General features: G+C 42.2%; 1 protein-coding gene across 1 annotated transcript; it reads right to left on the bottom strand.

Annotated features, from left to right (window-relative positions):
- Positions 1 to 338: 338 nt before the first annotated feature.
- LOC139668022 (cytochrome P450 2J4-like) lies at positions 339 to 22,809 on the bottom strand. The gene is made up of 8 exons (XM_071547497.1): positions 22,682 to 22,809; positions 22,282 to 22,457; positions 14,821 to 14,981; positions 2,693 to 2,869; positions 2,371 to 2,509; positions 1,971 to 2,158; positions 1,471 to 1,612; positions 339 to 1,016 (listed from the first exon to the last, which is right to left on the bottom strand). Exons 2-8 carry the CDS (start codon positions 22,442 to 22,444, stop codon positions 841 to 843), a joined length of 1,146 nt encoding a protein of 381 aa, XP_071403598.1. The 5' UTR covers positions 22,445 to 22,457; positions 22,682 to 22,809; the 3' UTR covers positions 339 to 840.
- Positions 22,810 to 24,494: the final 1,685 nt, after the last annotated feature.

The raw sequence follows: 24,494 nt of genomic DNA, 5'->3' as shown, positions 1-24,494 counted from the left end.
GCCACCAGTGTTACGTAACATTTGTTTTTTGAAGCCTGCTATTCAGGCTCCTCCACTCCTCTCTCACAAAGCTTTTGAACAAGAACAGCACCAAGTGGGATATCACGTGTGTGCATGACCACCACAGCATTCAGACTGTGATTTTAGAGGTCTTTTGCAAGATTATCATTACAAGAGACTGCCATTCAAACAGTGAGGTTTTTTTAGGCCTGCTATTGAATCTAATGCAGTGAAGTTGTAAAATTCTTCATTATCAGATTATGATAAAGAATGAGCACAAGGAACTGAATCTCAGGGTAATTTATTTACATTCAAGTACAAGTTGGATTTTGGCCTGAACGAGTCTAACAGATCTATTATACAATGTTAAGTGTATTCTGAATTTAGTTCAGTGATAATTCTTTAAAAAAGCTTGACATAATCTTTTGTTTCAAGGATTTTATTACATCTTTAAAAATGTTATATACAGGATTATTGGACAGGTTTATTGAGAATAAAATGTTTCCAAATTATGTTTTGCTTACACTATAGGACATAAAAACAACATGGTGATACAGATTACAGAAGACCTTTCCAAGGTATAACATAGGGTAACTGCTGTGGAAAACAACTTCTGTATTTGAGTAAATTGACAGACATAAAATTTAGAATGTTGATCAAAATTTTCGTAAAGATTTGAACATTGATGGTTTATCATGACAAAGCACAGTGCCACTCGGCCTTGAGCAATGAAAATATTTTTTTTTAAGTTTATGCTGCTCGAGGTACTGCGCCGTTTGTCTTATTTCTTTGTTAAGCATGGGATTTAGGGGGTAGAACAGGTCAGAGACAGTGAGTGGTTTATCTTGGTATGGCACAGAGGCGATAAGGTTTGGGACAGTGAGTGGCACCCAATTTGAAGTCCAGACTGGGCTCCTCTCCAGTGGGTGCAGAGAATGAGAACCTCTGAAGGAGGGAGGTGAAGAAGAGGAATAACTCCATCCTGGCCAGTGGTTCCCCAGGACATGCACGCTTACCTGGGAAGACATAATACGCCTAGTTCAGTATGATTCACAACCGGCGGGACCATCATTATAAATGCACGATTTTGTGGCCAAGCTTTGTTCAAACCCACAGAACTTTATTTTAAATTCTAGTCAAGATCCCAAGGTTTCCAAAGATACCAAATATGACTTTTTCCATTTGATGTAATGGTGCAGCCATAGAAAAATCTTGGGTTTTAATATTTCACTCAGTATGAGCGTGCTACAGCTTCAATGAAGCGTTGGAATGAGCAGATGCAGAATATGTGACATTGTCATACAGTATGAAAAAAACAAAACTAATTTTGAAGCTACTTAAGGAGAAATTTAGGGGAAACTCAGGGTGCAAGGGGTTTTAAGAGTAAGGATCCACCATAGAAGTGAAATGAGTAAATATTATCACTTGGCTAAAACAGTATGTAATTGATTTTTAGCTGTAACTACTGACCGGCTGAAAAAGGAAGGAAGGCCTCTCTCTTCCGAAATTTGCCATCCTGGTCCAGGAAGTGTTGAGGGTTGAAAGAGTGTGGAGTCTCCCACACAGACTCATCATGTAGAACTGAGTGCAGCATGGGCAGGATCATGGTGCCCTGAGTTTAGAGCATTAATCAAGAAAGCAAATAAAATCAACCTTTTGCTGACATCACTGGTCTACAAGGGCGAGGAGCCCATGGACTGAACCAGGGGAGCGTGTCTGTATGGCTGTACTGAAAAGGCTGCAGACTGATGGATTATACCCACGAAGGGAGCATTTATTCAGATACTGTTGATTCAACACTGGAGGGGTTGAAGAGAGACTTACCCACTAATGGTGCCTAATCTATGTTGTGTTGGGTTGTCATTTGGTGCCGAATGAAATATGGGCAAAAAATAGAACTAACTCTCCAGTGTCCTAGATGACAATCCTTGTCACATACAGCAATTCTTTCTCACATGTGCATCATGTACCTTTGGGATAGTGTACTTGCTCAGCGTGGTGTTCTTGTTTGCCATATGGGGCACATTCAAGGGCAGGATGTTTCCCATTCTCTGGATCTCATGGATGACTGCGTCAGTATAGGGCATGTTTTCTCTGTCGGTCACAGAGGGTTGCCTGGATGAACCAACTACAGTATCGATCTCAGCCTGGACCCTCTCTGCACATAGAAAGAACAGGAAACAATGTCTGATTTGGTGTCCCTCGTACATGGCTGCTGAGAAAATTATGTCTATGACAGCCACACACCCTTGAAGAATGCAAGCAACCCAGAATCTGCCACCCACCCTACACCCACTCTCTCCCTCACAGACACACACAAACACACAAACACACACACACACACACACACACACATGCACACAAGCACACCTTGTATGTGTGGGTAGTAGATCATGTATAGCAGTCCCCAGTGTAGAGTAGTGGTGGTGGTCTCAGTTCCAGCGCTGAACAGGTCCAGGGTGCAAAAAGACAAATTCTCCAGATCAAACCCAGAATCTAGATCCTCCTTCTACTGACAACACAACAAAGCAACTGCCAGAATCAGAGGCTTGTCAACATTCATGGCCATTTCATTAGAAAATGCACAGATAAACACAATTAAACACAATTTTAAGCCCAATACAACTAAACAAAATTTTCTTACACACATGCAAACACACACGCTTGCAAATGCACACACACACACACACACCTCTCCCATTTCTGAGAGGAAGCAGTCAATGTAGTCTCTTGGCGATGAAGGGTCATAGTCTTCTCTGTGTTCTTTGATCCTAATTTTTACAAAGGCAATCAGCTTATCCGTCAGAACGAATATCCTCTGGTGAGGTCCAGGGAGCCACTTCATCAGCCAGGGCAGCATGTTGTAAATCTACAGAGCAAACACACAGTTACCCAGACAAATAGTCTGCCACCTTAACAGCCTGCGAAAAGTTGTACTGAACAGACGCAGATGGAGGCCAATAGGCTGCATATACTTGACAATATCAGGCTTTCACAGATAGATTCATATCATGTAGCTGCTGTCCACTCATTCTTTCCATCAGTTCTTTTAGGGCACAGGATGATCAGGTTCAACATAGCCTTAAGCCACAGACTTGTGACAGATTTGTGATGAAGAACTTTAACATCACTATCTGGTGGCAGACAAAATAGTTGCCTATATTCAGTAGCCTAATTCCTATACTGTCACACTGAATGGAAAATGGACCATGTTCGTAAAGTTCGTAAAGTCAAACTCTTGGATAATGTCTGTCAGTCCACCCAGCCCATCTCTAAGTGAAGTATTTCTGGTTAGATGTTGTGTGTTGAGGAATTTACGTTTGTTCAAATTACACAAACATGTTAAGTATTTCAGGTTGATTCTGTTGTGCCGTTTAAGTCGCTGCCTCTCTCTCTCTCTCTCTCTGCGAGAGTCAGTTCTCAACTCGTATGTGGACAACCTACTACAGAGTCATCAGAAGAGGAAGCAAGGACCCTGGTAGACAAGCTGCAAGCACTCCTGGCAGGAGGGGATTTTGAGCTGCGCCAGCAGGCAAGCCGCCACCCAGCAGTTATCATCCATCTTCCCTCAACCGCCAGGTCTGACAGTGCTGAGGTCTGGATAGCGCAGGCCCAGCCAGATGTTCAGGAGTCAGCACTAGTCCTTCTTCGGCACTGCCCATCTGACACTATCATACAATCTCAGAACCATTACCTTCCCACAGACCACTCTGCACACCAAAATATTAGCCAGTCAATACGATTCCCTTGGCTATCTGGTGCCCTTCAATGTCTTATATACCTTATGCAAAGCACTTTGTATTGCCTTTGTGTACAAAATGTGCTATATAAATAAACTTCCCTTGCCTTGCCTTGCCTTCACGACAACAGCTAAGGTGGTGGTGCAACAGCTGTGGGCAAAGCACAGAGAGTGGAATGATCCTGACCTACCGTAAGACCTGCTTCAGACCTGGAAGGAGTGGGAAAGTGAATTGTCCCACTCCTCCCAGATGCTACAGCAGTCCAGAACTGGACACTCCAAGCAGTCAGAGGGACATTCATGTGTTTTGTGATGCCTCAGAGAAGCCTGCGGCTCAGTAGCCTACCTTAGACCCGAAGAGTGGTAAAGTTGAGGTAGCCTTCCTCACTGCAAGATCATGATGTGGCTCCTAAAAACAGGACCATCCCTCGCTTGGACCTATGTACAGCTCTAACAGGGGTACAGTTGGCCTCAGTTCCCACCACAGAGCTCACTCTGCCCATCCAAGTCATCCTATGGACCAATTCGACTACAGTGCTGACCTGGCTTAAAACAGATTCCTGACGATTTAAAGTCTTTGTAGGCACCGGGTGGCTGAAATACAGGATTGGACTGATGGTAAAACCTGGCGGTACGTGGCCAACAACCCAGCAGACAACATAACTAAGGGAATGACACTGGCTGAGCTAGGGGCACAGAGTCGTTGGTACCAGGGACCTACCCTCCTTCACAAGGCGCCAGATCAGTGGCCAGAAATTCCACCAGCTAATTATCTAGGCAGTGAAGAGTTCAAAAAAGCAACAATCTGCAACTTCACAACCCTCAGTCCTAGTTCCAAGATACCTGATATGGTACCTGATATCAGATCATTCACTTCCCTAGTAGATCTCCTCTAAGCCACCGCCCAGACCTACACTAGGCAGCTGACTCCACACCCTCTGCCAGTGACTACCGGGAAGCTGAGAACCTTATCCTCCAGCAGGCAAAGCAAGACTGCTTCCCATCAGAGCTCACTCATCTCAGAACAAGGTAAACTACTACCCACACTGTAAAAAAAATCTGTAGTATTACAGAATTTTTCCTGTTTATTTTACAGATTTTTACTGTATTTTAAAAATACACAAAATATCAGTAAAATTACAAAAACAGACTGTGAATTTACATGTCTAATGTAAAATAACATGAAAAACCTGTAACTGTGAATAACCATAAAATTTCCATTTGTTTAAAGAATATTTAGTTTTTTTCACATAAAAAGACTGTTAAAATACGTTTGCAAATTTATCATAATTTCACAAATATTTACTTTTTATTTAGTAAATGAAACTGTTAAATTCAAGTTTAATACTGTAAATAAATTTCTAAAATTAGATACAATTAATGTCAATTAACAGTAAAAGAAGTATTGGTTCTGTAATTTTACATAGATTTGTTTGTTAATTGACAGATATCTTGTATAATTATGGAAGTTTTCACAGCAAAAACATTGAATAAATGTGTTTTTATCAGTGTTTAATATCTATAAGCATTGGCAAACTGTCAAAATACAGTTTTTATCATTGAAAACAACCATAATTACTGTAATTTCACAGATGGTGACTTTTATTATAGTTTTGTAACTTTTAAAATTTAGATTAACATAGTAAATAATTTACCAAAAGTGGTAAAATTACAGAAAGGTAATAATAATAGAAATACATATTCTGTTATTCTATATAGAGTTATTGTTAACTGACAGGTATTCACAACTTTAATGAGGTTGAAAAAGAAATGTAAAATGCCTCTAAAATTGCCTGTAAACATTAACGTTTACTGTTCATTATCAGGTAGCCTGTTCTCAAGGAAAATAGGACATTATAACCTCCAGAGAGGTAGTATTTCTTGTAGTGTCGTTGTTCAGGTTTTCTAGGTTTTCTAGGTTGCCACAACCCCAGCTGATTACAAGACTAGACTTACCAGACTAGGTGCAAAGACAGAACGTGAAATGTTTCATCTCATCAGTCAGTAACTCCCTTCCATTTATTTGGGGTTAGAAGTGAAATGTTCATGGTGACAAGAGTCCCTGATCAACAAAGTACTTTTCGAGTTTTGCCATGTTACAGGTTGTCTCGTGTCAGGAGATGTGCCCGCAAGTGAACCAGAGGAGCTAACCTTAGCTAGCGCTAGCGCTAATGCTAACGCTAGATTAGCTTGCTGCAACTAGCCCCTAACCTTGTTTATAGTATGTGTGTCCTAATGGTTAACGAGACAAGGTGCTCGTTTTGGCCGGCTGAGGTAGCCTACAGCCGACTCTGGCTGCACATGTTTTTGCCCCTATTGCTAACTGTTGTCGTTGTGGCCAACAGGCTTCCTCGTATTCACAGGCCTGGCTGCTAATCGGACTGAAATACCATAAACTACCGTATCCATTTCTCATTCTCAAGTTACGTTAGCAGACACGTCTCTCCACATAAGGCAACTAATTCCCCCCTCTCTCTCTCTCTCTCTCTCTCTCTCTCTCTCTCTGTAGCCCTCTCTCTCTCCTCTCTCTAGTTGATCGACCAAATCAGTCAATTTGAACAGCATCAGTATTGTATAATATCTTAATATGAATGATTTAGATTTGGACTGCACTGTGTACTGAACTGTTTTGCAGATACATTTGCCAAAGACCAAGACTGTTTGAGAAAAAAATTAAGTCTCACATTTAATTTTCTGAGGAGTGTCTTTGTGTCGCTGTGCACAAAGAAATTGTTGCAGTCACAAGCACGTGCATCTTGCTTATGATCACTGTGTCCCTTCACTTGTTTGTTAGTGGGTAACAATCAAAATAACTCTCAACATAATCATTCATAATTGGGTCTGTGGATTATCCTGACTAGCTGTGATGATTTCAGGAAAGAGATCAAGCCATTGTGTTGTTATATGCTTTCGGGCACATCACAAGACATCTCCAAACCTAATCAATTCACACCAAAACTATAGATTGGCCCAGGCTGACATCATATAACATTGAAAGATGGCAGATGTTTCACTGGGGACTACCCCAATCGTCCGAAAGGAAACTCCATGCCAGGCTCCATCCACAACCGTGGCTTCTGACAGCCTTGAACGTAAGCTTGCTCTAACCCTAACCTCAGTGACCCCATGCCTCAACCCAACCACCTCCGGGATAACGGGCTGTTGGCTTTCGGTCCAATGGGTGGCCATTTTTCGGGACTATTGGGGTTTCAGAATAATGGGCCGTCGGAACAATGGCATGCCACTGTTTCATTGATCCCAAAGGCCACTCTATTAAGCACTAAGGCTTCACACTGCAAGCCTTAGTGCTCAGTTCGGATTTATTGCTCAGATCTGATTTTTTGTTTGGCTGTTCACATTATTTTTTAAATGTGGCCAATATCAGATTCCAGTGTGAACTGGTCACGGTCCTAAACTGACCCGCATGCGCAAAACAATAACAAAGACGTCACATGCAGCACGCTCTCGTACAGAAGTAAACATGGAGGCCACTGAAGTCAGCCTTTACAGTTTCATTTATAAGTTGATGTGCAGTGGAAGCGAATTCAGCGAAAACCTAAAACTTGGCTTTAAGGCTCTTAACTTTTCTCTGACACTGCAGCCACATTCTTCTGTGGCCCCGTTCGGCCATTTGTTTCAATATGCTTTCAACCACAGACTGGTTACGATACGACCCCTCAAGTTTTGCTTGTACAGAAGTGTCACCCCAAATACTTATGAGGTCTAACACCTCACTGTCCCTCCACTGACTACCTCCATTGCAGCTGTCTTCATGTCTGTATTCACTGAGTGACTCCTGCCAGCGCAGAATTGTGAGGAATGTCGATCTAGAGTGACATAAAAGTTGCATGAATTCCGATATGACTGTTCAAACTGGGGTCGGAGGAGATAATGGCATTTGAGCGGAAACTGCTCCGCAACGTGAATGCTGCAGAGGCGTTTATTAATCATTTTTGCGTTCTCGTGTGGTCGGAGAGATTTTCTAAAACACGGTTGGTGTGGACACACTGTTAGCCTTTGCTGTACTTACTACAGTTAAATACCACAAAATGCCCAATAAACCTACCATAAAATATCTTTACAGTTAGTTACTGTAATTTGCATAGCATTATGGGTATAGTGCATGACTTTATATGTCTTTTACAGTAACTTACTGTATTTTTTGAAAACGCGGTAATTTACTGTTAACACATTAGCAGTAGTGCTACTGTACCCAGCTGGCACGTGACCGACCTTCAACGTTGAATTATAATAATTATTATATATAATACTAATGTATATAATAATTATATATTATAATTGACTAGAATTATATTTAAAGTTATGTTGTTATATTTTTTTTAGATATAATATAGATATCTCACATAAAACAATGGATGAAAATACACATTTCTGTGAAAAATCACATTCTGTATATTGGCGTGAAATTTCCACGGAAATATTGTACTTCAGCATGTCTACAGCTCCCAGCACATGCCTGTCCACTTAAGATACCCAGGTATTTCAGGTCCCAGATACTTCCCAGATTATTCCATTGTGGGTATACGGACATTTCCAGGTCAGTTTACTCCCATGCCCCAGCTTTAGATACCTGGGAATTTCAGAAACCAGAAATGTCCACACACATTGTACGGCAGATTGATGGGATTTGTAATGGAATGTAGCCGATCCACGGCCAAGCCCCCCAAAAATGTGTTCGAAACAGGCCCCGTGACGTTTCAAACAGGCCACGCCCACAACGTGCGGTACAACAACAAAGACATTTACTGTGGCTGCTTTTTCTGTATTCTGATCATTTATCTGACATGTAGTAAATAATGTGTCGTTACATTTTCACGGTTATCAAAGACCTGCATCATTACTAAAATGTTTATTTTCTGGAAGTCACAAAATGCTAACAAGCTAGCAAACTTCCATGCAAACTTCCATTCAAGAGAGGGTTCATGCTAGCATTTTGAGACTTCAAGAAAAACATTTTAAGGATCTTACTGTTGTTTGACAGTCATGAAAAGGTAACGTCAAATTATTTACACCATATACATTTCACAAAAATGATTAGAACACAGAAAAAGCAACCACTGAAAATGTCGATTTATTGGCCTTTTCACCGCGTCATTCGCCATTCTGAAGCAGTGCAACGCAGACGGTGGGACTGTTTTGAAGGGAGCACCTGCTGGAGAGGCAGAACAGGACAGAACATCCGAGAAGGCCACTGAAGCAAGCCCGATCGATCGCCGAAAGTTGCGGCAAGTCACCGGTAAGTCAGTAGACCAAGGTTACCTTGTTTGTACAGCTACTTTATCAACTTTCGTTTAAAATCCGTTAATTTAGTTGCTGGGTGCGCTAGCCAAACTCCTACCACTAAAAGGCTAGCTTAACGGTAACGGCCAGCCAAGCTTTCGCAGAACTAAACCCCAACTTGCTCGTCCATATTTTTTTTTAATGATTTAATGATTTGTTTAAACGATTTAAGTCGACTACGGAGCTTTTTATGTGTAATAATGCATTGATAGCGGCGTGATATGTTGTTGTAAATTAACGCGCCAAATTTAAATGTCAATTTATCGGTACATTAATATCAATCTATTTACAAGCAACTAAAGCAGATTAAGTAACTTAGTTGACAGAATATGTTCTTTCCTGCAAATCTTTCGGGTCGAGTTGTGAATTGGCCATGCATTTGTTTCTACTGTTAACAACGACAAAGGAAGCCGTTTCAATGGAGTTCAGCATACAGTTTTCCTATACAACTTCTGTGCTATTTGGCTTGCAGGAAGCCGTTTGCTCTGGCGAGCCGCAACCGTTTTTGATGGCATTATTTAAACAGATAAAGCTTATTTAAAAAGGGAACGCTAAGGTATGTTTTGCATCGGCCATCTACAGCTACTCTGGCATGTAAAACGTGACACCAACAATTGTAAAACAGGTACGGCGTTTATGGAATATGGATTGGCCATATTATAGTGATTTGACCGTTAGAGAGAGAGAGAGAGAGAAGGTAGAGACTGCTATTGTAACCTCATGGCTATGATTTGACCACTGGACACATGGCCTCATGTGTAAATACTTTTTTATACAACAGTGTATAGAATAGCTATGACTTATGATTTTATAATTTAATTATATCTTGAATGGTAGAGGAAAATCAAAGGCGTTTTAATCCATCCGAGAGGTATGAAATATTATAGGAAGTCAAGAAGCTGGTCCTTGTACATTTTTATTGTACATGACGGGCATCCCCAGATAATTTATTTCCATGCCAATGTCCTTTTCAGCTTCAGATCCCAATGTGGCAGTTACGGCATCATTGGAGAAGTCAAAAAGAGCCTGGATGTTCCTGAGGTGCTCATAAAATGTAAGCTGGGTTCATAATTTGGGAATAAAAATACATTTTGATGTTATTATAATTGTCCTCTCTAGATGTGTGGTGAATCAAAAGGCGTTATGCCCAACTTACTTCCGCATTCTGTTAAAACAGATCTACTAGTTTCCGGTTCAGTTTTTCCGAAAGCTTGTTGTTGTAGCAGCTACATGTGGATATGGCGTTGTTTTATTCACAGTGTCTTCGGGAGCTGCCAGAGATGAGCATTTCCGATGTACATTATATATGCAGTTTGACCTCCGGGTTAGGGTTAGGGTTAGGGCATAACCCCTATTTCACATGCTGAGCAGTGCCCCTGAGTGCTCTCATTTGTTGTTCTCTTTTGGGGCTATCAATCTAACCACATTTAAATTATGAAATTACAAAGGTTCTGCCTGCATTGTCATTGTGATTTTGTATTTTTTCCAGTATCATGTGCAACCTACTACGAAACAGTCAGAAGGAACTACACATCTGTGCTGCCTCAGAACCTGGGGGAGAGGGTGCAGCAGGCTCAGAAGAAGAAGGCTCGACAGAGGAGACAAGTAAGTTGTTATATAACATTCTGTATATTTACATGCACACTAATTATTTTATTATATCTGGTTTAAAGCTTGGGTAGTAATCCCTCCATTCAGGAAGTGGAGGAATTACTAGCATTAGAGAAGGAACTCTATTAGAATGTTAACATCTCCCCCCTCCCTCCCTGCTAAAACCAAATCCCGCCTCCAAATCTCCCGTGATTCATTCCTGATTGATTGAGGTGGTAAGCCAGATGCATTCAGATTGGATTGATATTAATGGTCCGTGAGTTTAAACCAATGAAAAGTTACCTACCTAGCTTTAAGACAGGTAAGCACAATGCAATCAACAATCATAGATTATTCACCAATAATTTTTTTATTGTTGGATTTATACGCCATCGTCTGATTTGTTTTGGTGTTTTGATTTTGTGCATGCAGGACCTGTAGTACAGTGGCCATTTTAGCACATCCTGAGCCGCTTTTGTCATTCGTAGATCTGTTTGTCAAATTTAGGTGGACTTGTGTCAGGCAGGTTTAACTGTCTTTTGTAGACTTAGATGGAGTTGTATCGGATTTAGATGTACTTTAGATGTACTCTCCTTTAGATGTAGATGTACTCTCCTCTCCTCTCCTCCTCCCCTCTCCTTGTCTCCTCCTCTCCTCTCTTCTCCTCTCCTCTCCTCTCCTCATCTCCTCTCTCTTGTTTCCTCTCTCCTCCTCTCCTCTCCTCGCAGAGGTAAGAAAGCAGAAGTCAATTTTATATATCAAAACAGATATAGAATGACCAGAAAAATAGTTACCCATCTATAATCTAATGCAATCCAATACAACAGCCTTGCAATAAACCCTACCTACCTTTCAGCCTATGTCGGAGAGATGTTGATTCAATTTGCAATTTTGAAGGCTGCAGTTTGTGCTGGTGTTTAATTGGATTGCATTATATTCAAAGGTCTTTCTAATGTTGTCCACCTACATTTTCATATGACTGAAAGACTGGGGCTTTACATGGAGGTTACATGTTCTTGCTGTGTTCGCAAAGGCTTCCTCCAGGTGCTCGGTTTGGAGTCCTGCGCAGGTTCAGTTGTAAAAACCTGTTCCCACCCCAAACCAGCAAAGACCACACCCAACCCGTTATCTGCAATTATCTCTTAATTCAATTCTTTTATTGCTAATATATGAAAAGAGTATATTACAGTAGAGTCCACATTTTATTAATGAAGTTGTTTGTTGTATTTCATTCGACAGATGCCTCTTCAAGATAAATCCAGACAAGGGATCGAAAGTGGAGAAGAATGCTTCCAGAAAGCAGCTGGCGGTCAGTCCAAAGGTTCTTTCCCTGATAACAAAAATTGCGGCCTACGAATGGAGGGACCTGCTGTAAACTGTACCTGGATTGAAACAATTTATGTGCCCACAAGCGGCCAATTGTTGGAGGTCTGCAGCACCAGGGGCCTATACTACGAAGCAAGTTCAACAAAGTCAGGGTATCTTTGAGTTAGCCGGCTTAACTAAAGCTAACATTGACGATCCTGATAACCGGTCTCATGTAGCTGGTTATCAACTGGCTCTGTCAACCCAGGATTTACCTATCCAGCTATGGGCGCGTTCACATGAAAGAGGCAGGGTTTGTAACAAATAGCCAATCACATGCAACATGGACAGATCTAGATCAGACAATTCGGATAAGATAAGATGAAACTATTGATCCCCGTGGGGAAATTAGATTGTTGCAGGATGATATAAGCCCTAATATTTCCTGCTGACATTTTCAGTCGGAAAGAAATGGATAGCAACTAACATTGGGTTCTTCTCTCAAGAAGAACAAATTCTTATAATGAATAACTGTCAGCATTACAAAACATAAGCGCGAAAAGTAAAAGTTGTTTCTGCTTCCAAGCTAGAGAGGATTACTGGAGGAACTGCCCCGTCATTAGGACACAGTGGGCATATTTTTCATTGATAAAATAGTTTGTGGACACACTGAGGCTGTAAAAAGATTTTCTATTCATAAAGTCGGCCTCATGTTCTTTGGGGCTGCGGTAATGGAATATGAAATAGCCGACACTGAACCAAACACTGTCGGGAACCCAATTAAATAAAGTCAGCGAAATTAATATATGCAACAGTAACTTCCATTAATAATATGGTCAATTAAGTAGCCTACCTGCTATATCTCCGAATAAGTTATCATGGAAAACAACGTCATTCTACTGGTCTGTAAACACGTCGCCATGCGAACAGCACTTCTTACTGTCTGTTAATTCGAAAATAGCCAAACACTTTTCTGTTTTTTATTGTGATTTCCATTTGTATATTTGTCCATATCGGGATCCAGTATGAATGGTGACTCCCTGTTTCCCTGAGCTGATTGGTCAGAAGGCGGGCCTTTCATACATTTTGGTCCGATACCCTGAACCTAACCTGCTCCGGAGCAGGTTAGCCGTGCAGCATAAGTTACCATGGTGATCTACCCTGGTAAGAAGTGAACCACCTTCGTGAGACTGAAAACCCAGGGTGAAGTTACCTCGCTAACCCCAAATCCTGCTTCGTAGTACAGGCCCCAGGTGGCCTTGCCGTGTTCAGTGTGGTTGTTTATGGTACCCTTGGTTTATTTGCTAGATGTTTTTTTAAATTTTTGTTTTGTTTGTATGACTCCTTAAAAACCATTTGGCACAGAGTATTTTCATTCGTACAACAAATTGTTAGAAATTGCACACAATTTCAAGTTTTGTAAGCAAGAATGTTGCAAGAGGGGCAACTGTTCTGGTCTGTTGGTCAACAGAATCAAATAAATGTTGAGAACATGAAGTAAGTGTGTCCTGATTGTTTAAGAGCTGTTATGGTATTGTGAGCTAAATCTCATCATTCTATAATTTATGTCATTCAACCACAATGTCAGATTGGAGGCCAAATATTTTCTGTAGTTTTAAACAAGTGACAAAGTGAAGTGGTCTTACATTAACAGTAGATTTTTGTAATTATAAACTTTATTATAATTATCTGTGTTACAAAAGTGTTTGTTTTTTAAAGGTAAATCCAATTTGTTATAGGTCAATATATTCTTTTTGAGATTACATACCCATTAAATTTGCAAGATTTTATGTAAAAATACATACAAACCCCACATGTTATACTTCATATGATCTCAAATTAACAGTAGAATATTGTAAATATAAATGTGGTTATCTGTATTACAGCAGTGTTATGACATTTTTTAAAAAGTAAAGCAAATATTTTAATAGGTGTAGCTCCTTTTTTTAAAAGTTGATATCCATTAAATACACATGATTTTCTGTGAAATCACATGTAAACATTTAATTTATACTTGATATGATCTAAAATTAACAGTATATTGTTGTAAATATAATCATAATTATTTGTGTAATAATGGTGTTTGGACTTTTTTTTAAAGGCAAATCCATTGGTTTAATAGGTGGACATACTTTTTTAACATTAAAGATCTATTAAACATACAAGATTTTTATGTAAAGTTACATGTAAAAACACATATTACACTTGATATGATCTAAAATTAACAGTATATTGTTGTAATTATAAACCTGATTACCAGTTTTACAACGGTGTTTTGACGTTTTTTAAAAGGTAAATCAAATGTTTTATGGGTGGTATATCATTTTATTACATTAAATATGTATTAAATATACAAGCTTTTTGACATAAAATTATATAATAAAACCCAACTAATAACAGCACTCTTCTGCAATTTTAAGCCTAATTATTTGTATTATAGCAGTGTTCGACCATATTTATAGGTAATTTCATTGTTTTTATAGGTGTAAATATCCTTCATTAAACATTAAAAAAGCCAAAAAGTATACAAGGTCTCATGTAAAATTAAAGCTACAAACTGTATTTTAATTATGGAAAATTACTGTATTTTTATGAGTTAGTTATTTTCCGTTATTTTACAGTATTTTTTTGGCACCCCAGCTGCCGGAATATTACCGTTTTTTTAGAGGTTTTTTTTTTACAGTGCAGCAGTAGCCGGCTGCTGCTAGACAGCACAACTCAGCTGCACACAGGGATCTTCAACATTCAGTGCTCATTGCCAGTTTCTGTGGTCAGGTTGGATATAGCCTGGTGTAGCCTTTAATGATCTTATTATACTTTATTGCATTAAATTTACATAAAAAATCCTCATAATGCCTGTCCTTCCGTGTAACTTAGAGGCTCACCTGTGCCCATGTCCCTCCTTCTAAGTACAACAACTCATGGAAATCCTGAAGGATAGACTGGTACTGCTTGTCACTGTACTCAAAGCGATCCCCAAACACCAAGCAACAGACTACGTTGGATACAGCCTTGTTCACCAGCAGCTGGGCATTGAAGGGCTCACCTGAAAAATGCGAAAGAGACCCAAACATTGTGAAACATACGGCCAATGGTCAAAACGTACAACATATGATGGGCCACAAGCAAGGAAAAGCACTATTTTATATTGATTATGCATGATCATAACAAGTAGATATAACAAATACATACCACGGCTAACTGCCAAAATTAAGTATACATTTGAGTTTGAACACAGTTGTGGTTCCTCAGATAATCAAGCAATTAACATCCCATCATGCTTAGAGTCATGTGTAAAAATGCTGGGCAGACCCAAGTATCCAATATTTTGACTACCACAGCTCAAAGAAGAGATTTCAGTGAATTTGAGAGAGGGGAGCATAGAGATATAACACTAGACATGACGTCATTAAGCGTGGGATAATCGTGGGATAATCGTCTGCCATCTTACCTGGGTCCAGTTTACCTGGAACTACAACAGCTGTCTATGGGAAGCAACAACTGTGGTCCTGATCTGGACCAAACTGCTGCACTAAAAGTACCAAAGAGACCAGAGAAGCTGGCATCACCTTCCACACGTCAGTAGAGTAGAAGATATGTCTTATATGCTAAATTTAACTGACACAACTTAAAACACAACATTTCCGGCTAGTAGTAGCTAACAGACTGAAGTTCTATTTGAAATAGTTTGTAATGGTATGTGTTAACGTTAGCTAACGTTAGTTGGCTTTTGGATGCAATCCTTACATTTCAGCTGTATGTTAGTTGGCTAGCTCTCTGCTGCCATACAAACACGTTGTTTCTGAGAACAGTCAGCACACATCATACAGCATTGTGTCCAACCAGTGTTTCCCCTTCTACTGTGGCAGGTCGCCACCGTAAAGTCATGACCCGCCATGCTAAAAATACGTTCTATAGTGTTTTCTATAGTATTTGTATAGTACTCAGTAGCGGCACTGCTGCTGAAAATGCACCGATTTTTTAAAAAATTAATTGCAGGCTATTTCTGCCAAGACGCACCTTAATGATGGAAGTGACACATAGTGGCGTGTGGTGGCAGACAGAGAGGTCATTTATTTGCATATCTGTATAGGTTACTGTGGATTTTTAGTTGATTCAAGTGTCGAGATGTTTGTTTTTACTGTAGTAGCCTACTTGTTTACATGATGGCATCTATATAAATTATTTCTTTATGGATTGTAATCATAATTGTAGGCTAAGATGTCCTGCTAATAAAGTTTAAAAAAAAAGTGAGGGGCTATGTCTATTATTACCTGCTTAAATTGGCTTAAAGCTGTCACACTAACCACTTAATGGCATTACATTTGCCTTTTATTGTATATTTTATCTGGGTGTATTGTTAGGTGTGTTTCAGTGATGGTGATATTTAATTGCTGCCAACATCTGTCTATTGCTACAACAACAGATCATTTGGGGGTTTTACATTACAAATAAGCAGATTTTCATATATACTCTTAATACAACTACTCAGTACCAAAGAGTACCAAAGAAATCTGAAAATTATAAAGTCTTCTTGAAAATAGGATTCATAGTTTCTGTAAAGTAAATGCACCATTAAAATACTTCCAGAAGATGATTGAAAACAGAATTACTTAACATAGTTTAGCTATTTTTATCTACAAACTACAAAAAATGCTCATGTTTGGTACCATTTTAGACAGTCACAGTTGTCTTGCATACAGTGAGCTAAATTAAAAATAGTGGTGATGTCTCAATAAAAAAATATTAGAATTATAATGGCAGCATAAGGCACTATCACCATTGATTACAATTACAGCCAACTGAGTTGACCCAGGTAAGATGGCTGCCATATGGTCCCATTCCAGGATAGGAATTCTCTATGACATGTCTCCTCTAGTGTTATATCTCTATGGAGGGGAGACTGTTAGAGAATGCTCAACTTGTTTGACAAGGATCAGGCTCAATTGATGTTGGCAAATTAGAGGGAAATACATCATCAACTAGGCGCAATTTTGGAGAGAATTACATACTCCCAAGCCACAATGCCCATGAATTGGTGCGAGATGCAAGTCTTCCACTCTGAATCAGTCAAATGCATGTCAATCTAAGTGCGAGCAGGTAGTTTCATCAAGAACAGTTCCTTGAAAACGAACGTTTACGTATGTAAACACGGTTTTATGAATGAAGTGAACCTGGAACCATTGCTTATCTACCCTTGGGTCAGGAGCATTATACCAAATTAACCACACCTGTGTGGGGGCGGCGTCACCAGCAGCACACTATATCTCTGCTGCACACCCACACAATCACTCTCTTTTTAGCCGACTCAGAAGGGAGAGCCCAGAGCCCACCTTCCACTGCCGAGTGACAATGAATGGTTCCAGGTTCACTTCATTCATAAAACCGTGTTTACAAACATAAACGTTCGTTTTATTTCATGTCAGTGAACCTGTAACCATTGACTACCGTATACCAAATTAGTCACAAGGAGAGTGAAGTGGCGAACGCTAACAGGCCAACAGAACCATCAGCAGAATGAATGGATTAAGAAGTGAATGACACTCAGTCTTCAGCAATAATAACAGAAAAACACAGAACCCAGTACTGGTGCATTCAATAAATTTATTACAACCATAAGGACATGTATACAACATCAATCCTGCCTTAAAAAAAAAAAGGGTTCTCCAATCCTGCAACATAAAAACAGTGTCTCAACACAGACACGTTTGTGCCGTAAAAACAGAAAATACGGGGCTTGAATTTGAAACAGAATCAAAAGTCAACCAAAACAACAGCCCCAGCTGCCACGAAAACATGTGCCCCACCACCATGGGTGCTACACTCTTTGGGCATAGAAAAAACTGAACAGCCATATCGCAGACGATGACATCAACCATCTCCTGCCACCCCGAGAACTGAGGATGAAACAGATGAGGAAGCCACATCAAGACGATAGAACCTGGTAAAGGTCAAAGGCGAGGCCCAACCTGCTGCACTGCAGATGTCCTCCAACGACGCCCCCCTTAACAGGGCCCACGAGCTGTCCCCCGTGAGAGACAAAAAGGCTATCAGAGGACCGAAGGGACCTGGTGCGGTTCACATAGCACCTAAGGGCCCTCACCGGGCACAACTTGTGAAGCCTCTCCGCCTCCGCATAGGGGTGTGGGGGAGGATGAAATGCATTCAGCACCAGGGGTTTAGAAACAAATCCCCGTGTCAGAACCTTAGGCAGAAAAGCTGGGTTTGGAAGGAGATAGACCGACCCATCTCCTTCCCCAAACCTGAGACAAGCCCCATCCACAGACAGAGCACTCAACTCACTCACCCGCTTGGCCGAAACAATAGCCAGAAGGAAGGCTGTTTTCAAAGAAAGAAGCCAAAGATCAAGGCCTAATAAAGGCTCGAAAGGAGGCAGACAAAGAGCCCTGAGCACCACCTGAAGGTCCCAGGTGGGGAGAAGATGCCGCCGAGACGGTCTGCTTCTCCTCACCCCCTTCAAAAACCGTGATGCCAAAGGGTGAGCCCCAGGGGACACCCCATCACACCTATCATGACCTGTAGAGATAGCGGCCAGGTAGCCCCTAAGTGTGGATTCTGCCCGCCCCATGGTGAAAAGGCGCTGAAGAAAAGACAGGATCACAGAGATGCCACAAGTCGTGGGGTTTTCCCCAGTAGAAGCACACCAATCCCTGAACACTCTCCACTTGCTGCTATACTGCAGTCTGGTGGAGAGAGCCCGGGAGGCTTGCAGAGTGTCTATTACATCCCTGCCTAAGCCGAGGCCCTGCAAACGCTGCCGTTCAAGGGCCACACATGAAGGCTCAGAACCTGGGGTTTCGGGTGCCAAATCTGCCCTCGCACCTGTGACAACATGTCCGGCCTGACTGGGAGAGGCTATGGGCTGCCCTCCAGCAGTTCCACGATCCCTGCCATCCATGGTCTCTGTGGCCAGTTCGGGGCCACTAAGAGCACCTGAGCTCCCAGCAATCTGATCCTTGCCAGCAAGGCTGGAAGGAGAGGAAGCGGGGGGAAAGCATATAGCCTGCCTTGCGGCCATGGAAGACTCAGGGCATCCGTCCCTAGTGGCCCTGGTGGGCCCTGAATCGAAAACCACAAGGGGCAATGAGTGTTGCCTTCTGCAGCAAAAAGGTCCACCCCTGCCCTCCCGAAGCGGCCCCAAATTCTCCCCACAATCTGTGGGTGCAAGCCCCACTCACCCGGATGGGGACCACCCCGTGACAAGAGGTCTGCTGCCACATTCTGAGACCCCGGGAGATGAAAAGCCCTCAGGGAGGCACCGTGGGCCTGCGCCCACAAAAGGAGCTGCAGTGCTCTTGCATGCAGGGACAGGGACCTCACCCCACCCTGCCGATTTATGTAAGACACCACTGCAGTGCTGTCGGTCCTCACCAACACCTGCCATCCCAACACAGCTGGGAGGAAGTGCTTCAAAGCCAGGCTGACTGCCTCCATTTCGAGGAGGTTCACATGCAACCCCTGCTGCGCAGGACCCCAGTGCCCCCAAACGGACCTCCCTTCCCAGACTGCACCCCAGCCTAAGAGGGAGGCGTCGGTGGTTATGGTCACCCTGGAGGAGCCTTGGCCCAGGGGAATCCCTTCTCTGACAGCCAAGGACCGGCTCCACCACTTGAGGACCCCTCGGCTCTTCTGAGGCAGAACAAGCAACTTCGATTTGTCCTTCCTTGGACACACCCTTTGACTTATGAACCACCGCTGAAGGGGGCGAGTGTGCAATAGGCCCAACGGCACGACCTGGGCGGCCGCCGCAAAGAGGCCCAACAACCTCTGGCACCTTGCCACTGACACTGACCTGCCGGGAACACAGCCGGCAATGCACTCCATAATTGCTCCCCTCCTCTCCTGTGTCAGACACGCCCTCATTGACACAGAGTCCAGCATAAGCCCCAGATACCTGATTTTTCTTGTCGGGTTGAGGTGGCTCTTCTCCGGGTTCAGATGCAACCCAAGGGAGAGGAGATGAGCCAGCACAGCCTCTGTGTGAGCTCGAGCCTGGCTCTCTGACTGAGCACCAGCCAATCGTCCAGGTAGTTGCAGATCCGTATGCCTACCTGATGCAGGAGGACCAGTGCCGCATCCATACACTTTGTGAAGGTGCGTGGAGACAGAGACAGGCCAAATGGAAGGACCGTGTACTCGAAGGCTCTTCCTTGAAAGGCGAACCTGAGGAACCGCCTGTGATCTGGAAAAATGGGGATGTGGAAATATGCGTCGCAAAGGTCCACTGCTGTGAACCAGTCGCCTGTCCTGATAGACTGAAAGAGTGCTCTCAACCTGAGCATCCGAAAGGGAAGAACCTTGAGGTACTTGTTCAGCCGCTTTAAATTGAGGATGGGGCGGAACCCCCCCGTCCCGTTTCGGCACCAGAAAATAACCCGAATAAAAACCCTGTCCCATCTCCCCTTGGGACAGGGGCCTTATTGCACCTTTTTTCAGTAATGCAGAAATCTCGTTGGCCAAAACAGCAGAACGAGATTTGTCCCTCACCTTGGTCTCCAGAACGCCTCGAAAACAAGGGGGCCTGGTTGCAAACTGCAAGCGGTATCTGCGCTCCAGGGTGCTGATCACGCATGAAGTGCACTGACGCCAGGCAGAGAGGTGAGAAGCGGAAAAAGCCGGCGCCAGAGGCTGCGCACCGTCAGGTACGCTGCTGCGGCTTGAAGGATGAACGAGAGGTTTGCTCCCTAGAGCGTGGGCGGGGGCGCTGGCGGCCTTGCACCTGCTGTGGGGCAAAACTCTGCCTGAAATTGCCAGACCCCCGGGAAGGGCCCCGCTCTGCAAAGCTAGACCGCTGGAGGCCAGCACGCCTCCCCTGGGATCCCCGAGATGGGGGTCTTGACTGTGCCGGTTGATGGATAGACTGTGCCCTCACCCTAACCTTCTGGGCTTCATCCAACGCAGCCTCCGCTGCAGGCCCAAACACCTCACCGGGGGTTATACCAGCCTCCAACACAGCAGCCCAGTCCGCCTCCACCAGAGCAGACTGGCTCATCCAAACGTGTCTCCAAGCTAGGGTCAACCGGGCTAGAGTGTTACCCAAGACCCTAGCCTGAGCACTCGCACCCTGTATCACCACATCAATGACCTTTGCCATCTCTGACATAAGGTCCACTGGGTCTTTGGACTCCAAGTCTCTTATCAGACCCTCCAAGTACACTTAGGGGGGGGGACCCTGACCCCTCCCACTCTGCAGCGCAAGCAATTGATGCTGACTTGCAGCCATATTTTCTATGGTCTTACGCATTTCCTCCAACTGCCTCTGCATGAGGTCCACCCGTGGATCACAGACTGGGACGGGTTCTGTCCACTTCCTCTTCCTGGAGCACTTCCTCCCCTTTGCCAGTACACCTGCATCAGGAGGAACCTCAACCTGGCCCGGCGGCATCACCTCGTCCGGACCACTATCTCTTGCATCACCCTCCTGGGATGCCATCTCCAGCTGTTAATTAGCAAAACAAAATTACCAGCAAAAATGCGTATATGTATGGGTCTTTTTTTTTTTTTTTGCAGGGCAAAAATAAAGTGAGGCAATCCCCCTTTAAATCAATGCAACTGGGGAAACACCCACAGCCCGATATGTACCCCACACACACACATGGTTGAAGAGAGAAGAAAAGAGAAAAGAACCCCCTCTCTCTCACTCACCAGCGCGAATCCAAGCGCGTCTCTTTCCCTCTAAGAAAGAAATCACAGCAGCAAAACAGGTAATAACAAACAAACACTCAATATCCGCGCTCTCAGCGCAATCACGGGACGCCACCGGGGTGCCCAAAGCAGCCCGCAAGAAAGCTAAACAACCGTGAAAGTAACAAGTTTTGTGACGACTTCTCAGTACATGCTCTTACCGACCAGGAGGATAAAAAGAGAGTGATTGTGTGGGTGCGCAGCAGAGATATAGTGTGCTGCTGGTGACGCAGCCCCCACACAGGTGTGGTTAATTTGGTATAATGCTCCTGACCCAAGGGTAGATAATCAATGGTTACAGGTTCACTGACATGAAATAAAAGTTCATAGAGAGGGATACTTGGGTTACAGTGCATAAACCCCTTATTACACATAAAAATACACCTTTGCAAGTGAAGTGGTACAAAGAACACAAGCATTGGTGTACTAAGCAGTAGAAAATGTCAAATGGTCCAATTTTCCAACATGACAATACTCCCATCCACAGGACACGCACGGTCACAGAACGGTTTGTTGACCATGAAAAGGATGTAAATGTATCTCCCTTGGTCAGCCCTGTTCCCACGTCTTAACCAATTAAGCACTTACAGGAGATTCTGGAGCATTTCCTGAGACAGTGTTTTCCACCATTTGTGTAATACCTTGTTGATGAGCAAAGGACTCATTCAGATAATGGCACTCCTGCTGGATGGATGGTTCGAGGGTCTTCTTGCCCACACCAAAGTTCCTGAGTGTATGGAGAGCAAATCTCCGCTGCTGCTTCCACGGATAGCCATTTGATGCCACTAAACCTGTTGGGAACATAAAACAGCGTAGACTGAAAGCAAGCACAAAAGAGGTGCAAGCACAAAAGAGGTGTTAATATAAAACAGTACTCTTGAGATGGTCTCAAAGGCAATTTTTTCCAATAACTTTTTAATTTTATTTAAAATCAATAATAGACACATTACGTATTTCTGGGTCCTATCTGATACTACTGTCCTGAGTAGACTTAGGTACAATCACTGGCAACATTTTCAGACAAAATGCAACACACACTACCTTTATTCCCAAACGTTTCCTGAAACAGCGGTATGACAGGGCGATCTGTGTAATCCTCCCCTTTTTCGACCAAGGCTTCTCTCACAAGCTTGTACCCGTTGATTATCACAATCCTTCCACCAAAGAGTCGAAGGCTGAAAATGTTTCCATATTTCTCTGCAAACTGAGAGAGAAACAGCAGATTGGTATTGTGGTCCAACATTGAGTGGCCTCTTCACATTGTAGAGCTCAGTGGGAAGATACAATGGATGAGGAATATGAAAGGAATATGTTAGATACACTAAGCTAGCAGCCACTGTATTCTCCATTAGTTTCATGCATTTGTCCCCATATCCACTGCTAGTTTAGTCTTTGGGATTTGTGGTCAGGTCTTTGAGGTGACACAATTAAAACAGCTTCCTAAGCAGCCAAACTAAACAGCCATGTGGCTCTGGTTGAAGATAAAAACACCAGGTAGGCCACAAATTAAGGAAATCCTAAAGATGCAAGTTTTCATTTATCAAACGCTGGTAGCTAAATTGGGTAGTCACACTTTGGATTCCTCGCCTAGTTAAGTTTAAGTTTATTTTATAGTATAACTTTTATACAAATTTGTATACTTATTTATACTATAAATTATAGTTTATAGTTTAGTTCCTTAACACTAAAACAAGTCAATAAAAACAAGATAAGAAAAATCATTAATATCTAAAGCAAAATCTGCAGAATCAAATGCCAGAACATTACATCACTGTTCAAATCACGTGTGATACACAAGGCAAACCGGATCATAGAAGACACTACTCATCCACTCAACAGCCAATATGAACTATTCCCATCAGGACGCAGGTTTCGGACCCCACTTCACAAGACAACTAGAACAAATAAAACATTCATCCCCACATCCATAGGACTATACTACAACACTTAACTACAACACGTTTGGAAAAATGTGCTTTTGCATAATTTGGGGGAATTTTTATCGAGAAAAATATTCAATAACTTCACTCTTATACAGTGTAGTGTCACCAAAATCACTTCACACATCAATGGTCTCCAGTTGGTTATACTACAACACTTAGTTTGGAAAATGTCTTTGTTTTTAATGGTCTTAATGTTTTTTAAGATAAAGTGTAGTGGTCCCAAATTCACGTCATACACCAGGAGACCCCTGATGGTTATACGAAACCACCTAGTTTTTAAAGATTTTTTGCTTAATTTTGATTAATTTTAAGCAGAATCTCTTTAGCATTGAAACCATGTAAGACGGTGTCCTATTTGCTTTCCACAAACCACAACATTGGTTTAGGCTACTTTCATGAATTGACATACAGACTCAAACGCACAATCCATCTTATATTTACTAAACTGCTTCTTCTGAGAAGGATGAAAGTTTGGTTTAGGAGCCCTTCCCTGTGGTCAGTAGTTGAAAAGTGGGGTTCACTCTGAACAGTTTATTGGTGCATTACAGTCCCAAAATAAAAATAATTTTTAGGAAATTATTTGTGAACCTCCATTTGTTTTTATGACCAATAAGTGAAAAGATATACAATCACTTTTGACAGGTGTTGTCCAATTTTCTTTGTGGTGAGGATTCCAAGTTACATTGGTATAAAGTATCATGTGATTTGGTGAAACTTTTGTATGGTGTATTTGTCTTGAATAAAAATATAGTTTCACATACATCAAGAGAAGAGCCATCAAAACTAGTTCACTCATTTAACCTTCAAGAAACTACACACACACACATTATATATATATATATATATATATATATATATATATATATATATATATATATGTTGTGTGTGTGTGTGTATACTGTCTATATATA

Source organism: Centroberyx affinis, unplaced genomic scaffold (genome assembly GCF_046629955.1).
Source record: "Centroberyx affinis isolate AG114_WGS23_722 - 3 ecotype Tasmania unplaced genomic scaffold, CSIRO-AGI_Caff_v1 ptg005958l_1, whole genome shotgun sequence".
NCBI classification, from domain to species: domain Eukaryota; kingdom Metazoa; phylum Chordata; class Actinopteri; order Beryciformes; family Berycidae; genus Centroberyx; species Centroberyx affinis.
Note: the sequence above shows the minus strand (reverse complement) of the source record. Positions and strands in the feature narration are given on the sequence as shown.